General features: G+C 47.1%; 1 protein-coding gene across 2 annotated transcripts in view; it reads left to right on the top strand.

Annotated features, from left to right (window-relative positions):
• LOC143932646 (ribosomal protein S6 kinase alpha-4-like) overlaps positions 1-13,221 on the top strand; it is an 82,409-nt gene that overhangs the window by 56,906 nt on the left and 12,282 nt on the right. For both annotated transcript variants that reach the window (XM_077455842.1, XM_077455841.1), the window contains exons 15-16: positions 1,090-1,249; positions 12,708-12,871. In XM_077455842.1, the coding sequence (XP_077311968.1) occupies positions 1,090-1,249; positions 12,708-12,871 (324 nt within the window). The remainder of the gene's footprint in view (positions 1-1,089; positions 1,250-12,707; positions 12,872-13,221) is intronic.

Below are 13,221 nucleotides of genomic sequence, written 5' to 3'. Positions count from 1 at the left end.
GCTCTGCATAGAAACCAATTGGCTTCCAGATTTTTGTCAAAGCCTAATTGAACAAGCTGAAGTTAGTAGCTGATTGGCTACCATGCACAGCTGCACCAGATTTTGCACTTTCCAGTTTTAGTATATCAACCCCTTTATGGCCAGCAATTTGACTGAACCCTACTATTCATATAATTGACTTCTGTGTCATCCAGCTGTGTGTCCTAGTTGGTTCTACCCTATATCATTATCACTCTACCCCCTTTTATGTTTCCAACACCTATTCTTTGCTTCACTCACAATCTTTCCTTGCCACCTTTTGTGCTTTGGTTTTCCCCTTACATTATCCATAATGCTACTTAATATGTTGATACATTTCTCCATAGGATGTGAAGTCCCTTTGGTATACATAATACAACCCACACTACTATTGTTCTTTTAAATGAGGAATGTTATTGTAATTTATAATTAAAAATTTGTGTAAAATGTTTATCTTTTTTAGTAAACAAAATATTGAGAAGAAAATTATTCTTGTATAGCTAGCATATTCTTCAATTGGTATTACACTGTGTATAGGGTTTTTCTTATCAGTGCTATGATTTTAAACATAGTGTGAGACAAAGGTATACGCTATAGATAAGGCTTTCACTACAACAAGGTTTTGTATTTGTGTGTTTTCTTTTTGATATAGTAGACAAAGCAGATTGCCAGATTTACATTGGAGCCAGTAAAGAAATGTGGACTGAGATAAATTCACAGCCTTCAATTGCTGACTTGCTTTTGAAAAATATTAGTCGCTTGGCTGTCATTCTGATCAAAACGCCATGATACCTCTGCGTCACTGACGTGGAACATGCATGCAGCAAGCAAAGTCATATTTCTAATCGTCCCGCAGGCTCCTTGTAAGTGAATCAGAAACTGTTAAAACCATTGGATCAATATGACACCAAATTAACTACTATTTTCAAATGGAAAGTAAGAAGATAGCGTTCATATTTTTCTCACTACAAGTTTCAATTAGATGACCAACATCAGCCTGAATTCCAAAAGTACTGTGCAACAACCACGTCATGCCTTGTAATTCTCACTCTTACTTTCTCAACTCTGCAGTATACAATGCTGTGTGGCCAGGTTCCCTTTCAAGGTGCAAGGAGTGGCTCTCCTCACAGTCGTGCTGCTGATATCATTAACAAGATTAAGGAGGGAGATTTTGTCATGCAGGGCGAAAGCTGGGAACATGTGAGCGATGAAGCTAAGGAGCTTGTTAAAGGTATGCTTTTTTAAGCTTTATTCACAGAAGTGGACTTTTCTTTAAAGTGTCCCACATCATAAAAAACTATCAATAAATAGCGTATTATATGCTGTTGGTACTCACTCAGACAGTATGAGATTCATTTTCTATATTCTGCAAAAAACCTGGTTGATCCTGCTGTTCTCTATCTTCCTCTTCTGTCCAATTCCCCAATGCAGCTAGTGATTTTGCAGAGTGGTTTTGGCAGCTGTGCTCTGTTTTCAGTGAGTTTCTATGCTGAACATTTCCTCCCTATCACATCTGAGCAGCCCAAATGACTATAGAGTCACACATAAGGGTGTATACACAGTGGTAAATGGCAGCCCACTCCCTCCTTCCTCCTCCATGCCCACTAACCAGCTAAAGACAATGGGGGCAGGATATTACATATACAGCGCCTTTAAAAAGTATTCATATACCTTGACATTTTGTCATGTTGCAACATAAATTTATTTTATTGGGATTGTATGTGATAGACCAACACAAATTAGCCATGGACATGGCCGTCCACCTAAACTGACAGGCAAGGCAAGGAGAGCATTAATCAGAGAAGCCGCCAAGATGCCCATGGTAACTCTGGAAGAGCTACAGAGATCCACAGCTCAGGTGGGAGAATCTGTCCACAGGACAACTATTAGTCGTGCACTCCACAAATCTGACCTTTATCTAAGAGCGGCAAGAAGAAAGCCATTGTTGAAAGAAAGCCATAAGTCCCATTTGCGAGAAGCCATGTGGGGGACACAGCAAACATGTGGAAGAAGGTGCTCTGGTCAGATGAAACCAATATTGAACCCTTTGGCCTAAAAGCAAAACGCTATGTGTGGCGGAAAACAAACACTGTGCATCACCCTGAACACACCATCCCCACCGTGAATCATGGTGGCGGCAGCATCATGTTGTGGGGATGCTGTTGTTCAGCAGGGACAGGGCAGTTGGTCAGAGTTGATTGGAAGATGGATGGAGCCAGATACGGGGCAATCTTGGAAGAAAACCTGTTGGAGTCTGCAAGAGACTGGGCCCGAAGTTTACCTTCCAGCAGGACAACGACTCTAAACATACAGCCAGAACTACAATGAATGGTTTAGATTAGCCTTTTTCAACCAGGGTGCCTTGAGGTTTCTTTCGGGATGCCTTGCCAAAATGTCAAAAAATTGCCCAAAAAAGCATACAAGCCAGCAGGTGGATCAAGCTTGCCTTTTAGTTACACAAAGCCACATGTTTTTATTGTGCACCATTTCAACCTTCCAGCCAACCGGCATCCTAATAATTAATAATGTCATCAGTGTTGATAAGAAGGCTGTTGATCGCCTGCACAGCATCCTTGTTTGACCCTCCCCTGCCTCTCTCCATCAACACTGGGATCACATTAGCTGAGTGATGGAGAGAAACTGAGGGAGAGGAGAAACATTAGAATACTAGTCGGTAGGGGTGTGCAAAAGTGTATTTTGGGTGTCCGTGTGTTGATGGTGCCGCATTATGTAAAAACGTTTTTTTTTGCATTTTAGAATGGGGTGCCTTGAGACTGTCTATAATTTTGAAGGGTGCTTGAGACTGTCTACAATTTTAAAGGGTGCCTTGACTGAAAAAAAAGTTGAGAAACACTGATTTAGATCAAAGCATGTTCATGTGTTAGAATGGCCCAGTCAGAGTCCTATTGAGAATCTGTGTCAAGACTTGAAAATTGCTGTTCACTGATGCTCTCTGCATCCAATCTGACAGAGCTTGAGCTATTTTGCAAAGAAGAATGGGCAAAAATTTCACTCTCTATGTGCAAAGTTGGTAGAGATACCCAAAAAAAACTTGCAGCTGTAATTGCAGCGAAAGGTGGTTCGACGGGGGGGGGGGGGGTGGTCTCGGCATGGAAGAGTGAGGACGCAAGCTATCTGAGCTCCCGGTCCGTGACCCCTCGGCAGCCTGCTAGCACAGCCATACAGCACATTTCGGCGTCCCCAGCAGTCACGGACAGCAGCAGGACACAGACCGCCGGGCTGACGACATTGCAGGAGGGATGGACAGGTATTTAGTCCCGTTCCAGCCCCCCGGCCTCCACGCCGGATCCAGCCAAGATGGCGCCCGCTGCAACGGGCGCCTCCGGACCAGCCGCACCTGAGAGAGGAGGGAGGGAAGCAGAGAGGGGCCATGATCTGCCCCCATTCTCGCCGCCTAGCGACCTCTTTCCCTGCCTCCCCCGCACGCTATCCCTAGCCTCCTTGGGCAGCCCGGAGCACAGTGGGCTGCCGCCCTGGTTCCAACAGGGCTCAGAAGCATTCCAGAGGCCCTCACAGAGCAAGCTGTTTTCCCCTGAACTGCCTGGCCAAACTGCACATACCTCTGAGACACAGAGGGGGGTCCAGCTGTCCCATCTTATTGCACCTTCTGTGGACCGATCCCTGTGGGCCCTCTTACAAAATCTGCCTACCAAGGATAATTTGAGCCACATGGTGACCAGACTTGAAACAGCACTGAGCAGTGAGATAGCGGGGGTTAAGCAGGAGGTGTCGGCTACAACCACAAAGGTACTTTCGCTGGAGACGGAGGTGACAGCCCTCAGTACAGATATCTCGGGTATGCGGGACACCCAGGACACCCTCACAGACAGGGTCGCACAGCTGCATCTGCTCATAGATGACCTCGAAAATCGCAATCTTAGAATCAGGGATCTGCCTGAGGCGACAGGACAGGCAGACCTTAAGGCGACGGTCACAGCCATCTTTAACAACTGCTTGGACCGCCCTGCAGAAACCCCAGTTGCCATCGACGGGGGGTCCACAGAACACTGGGCCCCAGGGGCCCCGCGGAGGGTAGACCTTGTGACGTCCTTTGCTGTTTGCACAGCTACTCGGTGAAGGAAGACATTCTGCAGGCAGCGTGGCACAAAGGTAGTCTGGACTTTGACGGAGCCCAAATCACATTGCTACCTGATGTTTCTCGGAGGACCCTTCAAATGCGACGCTGCATGCGGCCCCCCCTTGGAGAAGCTCAACGAACAGCGGATCCCCTACAAGTGGGGGCACCCATTCCATCTTATTGTCCGCAAAGGAGGTCGGTCCCACGCCCTGCGTCACCCTTCCGAATTCCCGGCTTTCCTGGAAACGTTGGGGCTGCCACCAGTTTCTATTCCTGATTGGCTGGCATTTGTTCTTCCTCAAAACACTGTGGCCGCAGCGAACAACCCACCAGCTAAACCCCAGAGTAAACCCTGAGTAAGTAAAGCTGCGCCTTACATCTTGCAACCTGGGGACATTTGTTTATAGTTGCACACTGTTTGAGAGGCCCACTTGGTCTCACCCCGAACTTGGGAAACATTGCCGGCTGGGGGGAGTGGGGCTGGGATTGACAGTTCTGGTTGGTTACTTCTCCGGTTGGGGCTTAGGACTGGACTGGAGGGTTCTGAAATACCCCTGAAAGTCAGAAACTGCCACCAAGCCCCGCGGGGCTCATGCAAGACATCAAGGAACCCCCTGGCACTGTTGTTATATGTTGCGCTGCCCCCCCCCAGGGACTTTTCCCTGCCACTGAGAGACTTGGGACCCACTGTCCGCCCTACACCCCCCTGGCCTCTGGTGGGAACTTATTACCACTCTGGGACTCCCTGGGTCTTATTGATCGGCCTCTTGGTTATGTATATATCCCGGGCAAGGGAGGATCTCCGATATAGGGATGCAGCCTGACAGGAAAATGGCTCCCACCGGGGCCCCAATGGAAAACTCAGCGAACTTTGGGCTTGTCGGGGAGGGGACACGACGCCTAGAGAGGCTTCTGCTATGGCTTATACACTTGCCCCTCCCGCTCGGCTCCTCCCCTGCGGTGGACCCGACAGGGGTGGGGGAACACGGCGGGAGGGGGGTGTTGGGATGGTCCAAATGTTTATGCACTCTGGGTTGTAAGGATTGTTTTGGTTACATATGTTTGCATTGTTTGTTATGTTGCTGAATGCTCTCCATGGTTTGCAGCGCCATGGTCTTTTATGTTTCTATTGCTGTTGAGATACTGACTAACTATTTGCAGACCATACGGGGGCTGCACTAGATTGCAGGCTGTCGAGGTGGTACGGCACCAATGGGATCCAATCTCTGAAGTGCCTTACCTCCTCCCCCAGTAGGCCCCGACTGCCTTGGTTGGCAGTTACTCTCCGTTTGGAGACTTAGTACTCCCCCTACATCCCCCATCCCCGCTATCCCCTTTCTCTCCCCAGGACTACTCTTAGTCCTTCCCTGCCCTTGCTTCTTGACTTACCACCTTTCCACCCCCGATTCCCCCCCCCCCCCCCATGGGCGTCCGCAGAACTTTTTTCAGGGGGGGGGGCATAATTTTATGGACACCCATGCTCAGCCCCTTTTCGACAATGTCATGAGGGGAGGGGCTTAGTCATTATCACATAAAGCTCAGGCAGGCAGGCAAAGGTTTGAGAAACCTTATTATTCATACACACATGATCAAGGCACTACAAGTGAGTTATAAAAAGAAAACGCATGTAGAATCTGCATTTGGTGTTAACAAAGGACAAATAAAATATATGATAAATGTATTTATTTTGGAATGTATTAACTTAAATATATACACGCCGAGTAAATAGATACCTAACATGTCACGCTTCAAAATTGCACACACTCGTGGAATGGCGCCAAAGTTCGGTACTTAAAAATCCCCATAGGCGACGCTTGATATTTTTTTTTACTGGTTACATATTTTGAGTTACAGAGGAGGTCTAGGGACAAAGGTTCGCAGCAATACCTCACCTGTGTGGTTTGAACACCGTTTTCATATGTAGGAGGGACTTACGTATGCGTTCGCTTCTGCGTGCGAGCACACGAAAACAGGGTTGCATTAAAAAAAGTTTTTTATTTTTTTTTATTTTGACACTTTTTTTGAAAAAAAAAATATTTTTGATCACTTTTATTGCTATTACAAGGAATGTAAACATCCCTTGTAATAGGAATATGACATGGCAGGTCCTCTTTACAGTGAGATCTGGAGTCAATAAGACCCCACATCTCATCACTAGGCTGGGAAGCCTGAAATTAAAAAAATAAATGAACCGATCTCGGCTTCCCAGAGGGAAGCACCGGAAGGCGGTGGGGGGGACGTCCCCTCTCGCCTCCTGTAAGAATGATCAAGTGGTGGAACAGCTGCTATGATCATTCTTATGGTGTAGGAAATCGCCAGCTGAAAATGGCAATATCTGAATGATGTCTGTAGCTGCAGGCATCATTCAGATATACCCGCTCAAAGTCGGTCACGTCATATGACGGTGGGTGGGAGTGAAGCGATTAAACCCCCCCCGCCGCTGTAATTCAGGCGTCCTGCGCCCGAAAAGGGTCTGGGCGCCTGAGTAGGGGCTGGCAGCAGCGGCCATAGATAGATTCATGCATTGCATGAATCTATCTATAGGTGATAGAGGGGGGGTGGCGCTCCCGTGCGCCCTTAATGCACGGGCCGCCATTGTGTTCTGGCCATATTTTGATCTTGATGAAAACAGGCTGGGTATGGACTGGTCTGGTAGCCTGGCCTGAGTGGTAACTTACAGTTACAAAGTGAAGAAGACATGAACAACATATCAACATAATACATTAAATACACTATCTTCTAGCAAATCTAGCAATCAATCAATTATCCTCCTGGGAGTCCTGGGCTCCTGGCTGCTAACTGCTGTTACCTGTGTTTTCTTGCTGTTCTTGTTGCCAAGCCACAGGCACAGCACAGCAGGTAGGGGTAGCAGAATATAACTGGGCGGCTGAGCTTACCGACTGCCAGTGCCAGGCCAGCATATCACTCGGCGCGTCGGCGGCTTGAGTGGGCGGATCCACAATAACACGTTGAGACACACCTACACTACACAGGCAGCCAATCAATGAAGAGGAGGGCGGAAAGGCGGACACTGGACAGTGTCAGACTGTCAGTGTGACTGTGAAAACAGCAGCCAGAAGAAAGCAGAGAGCAGCCAGCGGAGAAACAGACATGGGAAAAAAAGTCTGCGGCGGCCGCGATTGCAACGCAGGGGACATTTAAACACAACACAGACTGTGTCACAGTCTGAAAGCCAAGTAGCCAGCAACACCTAATGATTCCAGGGGGGGGAAACTGCCCCACCTTGCCTGTATTTGCGGACGCCCATGCCCCCCCCCCCCCCCTTTCCTTTTTCTATTATTTTTTTTTTATATAGATATTTCTCTCTCTTCTTCTCTTTGACTCCGGTGGGGACCGCCGGCCAGGGACCGCAGCCGCCATGGCCTTGAAATTGGTTTCCTGGAATGTTAAGGGACTGAATATTCCTGAAAAACAGTCTAGCTGCCTGGCGGAGCTATGGCGGATGAGGTCTCAGGTGGTTTTCCTCCAGGAGACCCACTTCCAGTCAGACCAGATCCCAAAACTCTACAGCAAACACTTCCCCCTGGCATACCATAGTACTTCATCTACCTCTAAGTCGAAGGGCACGTGTATCCTCCTTGCTAAAACCGTTCCGTGGCGGCTGATAGACCTCCAGACTGATAGTGAAGGGAGATACCTCTTTGTTAAAGGCACACTCCACTCGAAAACCTTTACCCTCGCAAACCTATACATGCCGAATGTAGAACAGCTCCCGGCCCTAGACGCTTGTCTAGATGCCCTGGCCTCTTTCACAGAAGGAACCTTGATTGTGGATGGGGACTTCAACTTCACCATCGATCCCCACAAGGATTCGTCGAGGGGGACCTTCGCCCTGTCCGCGAGAACACGCATTCAAATTGGAGAGCTGCTTCACTCCCACCGCTTGATAGACATTTGGCGCACTCCATCCACACGAGAGGGATTACACGTTCTTCTCCGCAGTTCATGGGTCGTACTCAAGAATAGATGTTTCTGGTTGCCCACGGTACGATCCCTCTAGTCTCTGATGCTCGGATAGGTCATATAGCCTTGTCGGATCATGCCCCGATCTCCATGATGCTGAATCTGCTCCCTGAGCCGCGGGGTTCGACCTATTGGAGGCTCAATGAGTCCCTCCTGAAGGAACTGGAGATACACGCGGATATAACCCGGGAAATAGAGCGCTTCTTTGAGACTATAACGACTCGGTCCCCAATCCCCTCACAGTATGGGCTGCCCACAAATGCTATGTAAGGGGTATTTTTATTAAACATGGACATAGATTTAAGGCAGCCAGGTCTAAGGCCCTCTCGGAGCTTATCTCCAAGTTACATGTGTGCGAGCAACGACACAAGTCCCACCCCGACAGCGCCCTAGAGGCAGAGGTGGGGGAACTTAGAGAAAAAATTAGGGAATACTCCCTCTTCCAAGCCAAAACCAAACTCTTGTGGACCCGTAGAACGTACTATGAATTCGGAGACAAGTGTAGTAGGTCTCTGGCAAACGCTTTACGGGCACAGCGTAATGCGTCTTATATCCCGGCCATCTCTTCCGCTACAAGATCCAAAATCCATGACTCAAAGGGAATCGCAGAAAACTTCCGTTCCTTCTATGAGGAACTGTACAATCTGCACCCTCAACCGTCAGGAGACCACCCCCAAACCCACTATGCAGCCATTGAATCCTACCTTGCGTCAGCAAGCCTACCCTCCCTTTCAGAGGACGAAGTGGAGACACTTTCACAACTGATCTCCCCTGAGGAATTCTCAGCTGCCTTGGCAGGCTCACCCAAGGGCAAGGCGCCTGGCCCGGATGGGTTTACCGTCCCTTACTATAAAACATTCCAATCTCTGCTAGCCACGCCGTTTGTCGCTGCCTTCAATTCCATACTGGAAGGCCAGAGTGTCCCGCCGGACCTCCTGCCAGCCAGTATTTCGGTCATACCCAAACCGGAGAAGGACCCGCTGCTCTGCTCGAGTTACAGGCCCATCTCATTACTGAATTGTGACCTCAAGCTGTTTACAAAAAAAAATGGCGGAGAGGCTTGCACCTGTTCTTCAGCGACTGGTACCCCTAGATCAAGTTGGTTTCATCCGCGGTAGAGAAGCCAGAGACAGCACAACGAGGACTATTGACGTAATAGCCAGCGCCAAGCGACTTAAAGTACCGATTTATGTTTTTATCAGTGGATGCCAAAACGGCGTTTGACAGGGTGAGCTGGCCTTTTCTCCTGGCCACCCTGAGACACCTAGGTCTGCCGCCTCCTATGATTTCCTGGATAGCGGCCCTTTACTCGTCCCCTTCAGCGGTAGTTAGAGTTAACGGAGCCACTTCAGCTCGCTTTACAATTAGTAATGGTACAAGGCAGGGGTGCCCGCTGTCCCCCCTTCTATTCGTTCTGTCCCTTGAACCTCTCCTTCAACACATTAGACTTAACGCCGACATCAAGGGGTTAGAAACGTTGTCATACCACCACAAGGTTGCTGCCTTTGCAGACGACCTATTGTTTTATATTTCCGACCCTCACACCTCGCTACCGGTACTCTTATCGGAAATAAGACGTTACGGAAAGCTTTCAGATTTCAAGATTAATCTACAGAAATTGGAGGCACTTAACGTCTCCTTATCTTCCACCACCCAGGCCCAAACGAGCAAAAATGTCCCCTTCCGCTGGGCGACCCAAGCTATCCAATATTTAGGCACCAAGATCCCCCCCCGGACCCAAACCTTATTTTTCGGCTGAATTTTCAACCCCTTTTGAAGATGTTCACCGCGTACCTGGAAAGGTGGTCAAATTTGGCAACCTCCTGGTTTGGTAGGTGTAATGTACTCAAAATGAACGTAATGCCAAGGTTATTATACCTTTTGCATCCGACAAATCCTTCCGACTTCATCAAGACAGGGACCTAGCTCAGGCCTCCCACTTTTTGGGAACAGGGGACTGGAGGGATCCCTCGGTTTTATATGGGACGCTAGGGAACACCACGTTAGGCAGGTGGAAACTGGCCCAACTTTCCCACTTCCTCAAATCATTGCCACACAGTGGCCGCTTCCGCAGATCTTTAACCCCGTTCGAGGAGATGTGCGTGGGAGAGGGACCGATCCGCGAATCACTATCACAATCGTATGGCATCCTCTTGGACCATTCCTCACAAGGGGACCCACCGTTCATTAGAAAGTGGGAGAGAGACCTCTGTGTTAAATTTTCGATGGACCAAAAGGACCGTGCACTCCTTTTTGCTCACAAGTCTTCCTTGTGTAGCAAGTATCAAAAAATCACTTACAAAATTTTGACCCGCTGGTACAGGACCCCCACGGTCCTAGCTGCCATGTTTCCGGGACACAGCCCCATGTGCTGGCGATGTGGTACGCAAACAGGTCTTTTGGGAATGCCCGCAGTTAACCCAGTTTTGGAGACAAGTCCTTAAGATCACTCATGACCTCACCTCGGTTGACCTTTGGGATAACCCAGCTACGATTTTCCTTAACCTAACTCCTATGTCTGGGAAACGATACCGTAAATCCCTATTGAAACACCTTTTGAATGCGGCCAGGGCATGCATACCTAGTATGTGGAAGCAACAGTCCTCACCGGCAGTAACACAATGGTTCGCGAGGATTAACGACATCCATCGTATGGAACAGCTGACGGCGGCCATAGGGGATAGGGAGGAGGAACACGATGCCCGTTGGTTGCCCTGGAACCTTTTCAGGTTTTCTGCTGAATATAAGACTTATCTGTGAGTCCCATGGTGGGAAGTGAAGGGAGGGCCCGGCTAACGGGAACCACTGGAGTCCCCCCCCCCCCCCCCCCCATCTCGCCTCACTTAGACCGCGCTGGTCCACTCTGAATACAAATGCATGCCATAGTTTTCACATATTTATTTGTAAAAAAAATGTGAAAACCATTTATCATTTTCCTTCCACTTCACAATTATGTACCACTTTGTGTTGGTCTATCTGTGTTGTAACATGACAAAATTTGGAAAAGGCACTATAGATTGATGGAGACTTCACCGCCCTCTTATTTTAAGACACAGGCTGGAGAGGCGGGACACAGCCTGTGACTGTCAGAAATCTGTCCACGCCATGTTATTGCCAAAAAATTATGAAGATTTGATTTTAAATATATATTTGTATGACAATTTAAAACAGTTTATTGAATCGGGATGGTGTGGCAGCGGGGCAATCCTGATGCGCTCGTGTCACCCGGACCCGGTGCATCTCTGATCGACAGGAGGGCTCTCCTGATCACATGATGGCCGTGTTCAATCACAGCCGTCATGTGATGTAAACACATGCTCTGAGGGGATCGCTGCAGCCGGCTGGTGATCAGTGAGTATGAGTTGTTTTTTACAGCTTTTTACTCACTGATCACTAACCTAGTGCCACCACACATGTCAACACACCGTGTAAACACACAATGTTCACAAAACACATGCCCCCAAATAATAAAAACACCTGTCCCCCACGTATGGCCCACTAAAATCACATGTCCCAATGATCATCTGCACACACATGTCCGTGATCACCTGCGCTCATCTGTACATAATCATTTGTGTACATATGTCTGTGATCACACAAACCAATTATTATACACTTAACGGAATTTATTTTTACCAAAAACATGTAGCAGAATACATTTTGGCTTAAATTTATGAAAAAAATTAGATTTTATTGGATTTCTTTTAAAATAGAAAGAAGAAAATATAGTTTTTTTCCAAATTTCCGCTCTTTTTTCACTTATATCACAAAAAATTTAAACTGAGTCGTGAATAAATACCACCAAAATAAAGCTCTATTTGTGTGAACAAAATTATCAAAATTTCATTTGGGTACAGTGTAGCATGACCGCGTAATTGTCATTGAAAGTGTGAGAGCGGTGAAAGCTGAAAATTGGTCTGGGAAGGAAGGCGGCGAAAGTGCCCAGTATTGTTGTGATTAAAACCTCAAATATGTGTCAAAGCAATAGGTTACACCCCGACACACACCCCCCCTCCCCCATTACCTCCTCATCAGCAAATGCTGATACTTTTAAGATTCACAACATATGCTGTGAAACCATTGAATAATGTCCCTGTAGAAGTTTCTACATGGCAAAAACACATGGTCATTGAAACCACCCATTAGTCACCAGGTCCACCATCCACTGCAGTGCTATGCCACACTTTGTGTGGTGCACATTCACTTTATTTAGCCCACAGAAAATCATCTCTACCATAAATTGATAGTTGTGTTTGTCCTCAGCCCTCCGCTCACTTTAGGCTTCCCTTTTAAATAGTGCATCGAGATGGGGATAACTAAGATGAAACTTGATCTGATAAATTTCATCTATGGAGCACTGGAGATAAATGTCATATGTGATTCTGCATTACAAATTGAGAACTAAGAAGAATGAGAGACATTTTCACTGGGTATTATTCAGTGGTTTCACCTATGTTGAGAACCTTAAAAATTTCAAAAGGTTTAGTGTTAAGAAAAACAGTTCTGAGTTCTCTCAAAGTAACCTTGACACCAGTTATTCAAACTGGTGCACCAACAAGGGATGCTTTGTGACAAAAAACCTTTTTGACAAATCTTTTCTTTTCAGGTTTGCTTACTGTAGATCCATCTTGTCGGCTGAATCTCAGTGAACTCAAGGAAAGCGATTGGCTGTGCGGAGGTCGTCCACTCTCCTCAACACCTCTCATGACGCCCGATGTCTTGGAATCCAGTGGTATGGCCACCAAGACATTCGTTAATGCCACCTTCATGGTTAGTACATCGAAATATTTTTACATTTTAAGCACAAATCCACTTTATTTAGACATCAGATAAAGAACTCTCCAAGGTCTAGCTGCCCGAGTGCTCTTTCTGTGATTGGCTACCCAAGTGCTCCGTGCCACTGACTTGATGGAGAAAAAAGAAAATATCTCTGAATAGTAGGCATAAATTAATTTTATACCATTTATTCTAGTCTATGTCATGGGGTCAATCGTGTGTGTGTGTGTGTGTGTGTATATATATGTATATGTGTGTGTGTATGTATGTGTGTATATATGTATATATATATATATATATATATATATATATATATATATATATATATATATATATATATATAA

Source organism: Lithobates pipiens, unplaced genomic scaffold (assembly GCF_037356315.1).
Source record: "Lithobates pipiens isolate NorthernLeopardFrog02 unplaced genomic scaffold, aLitPip1_a1.2 Scaffold_10, whole genome shotgun sequence".
Classification (NCBI taxonomy): domain Eukaryota; kingdom Metazoa; phylum Chordata; class Amphibia; order Anura; family Ranidae; genus Lithobates; species Lithobates pipiens.
The sequence above is the reverse complement of the archived record's forward strand: the minus strand, read 5'-3'. Positions and strand labels throughout refer to the sequence as shown.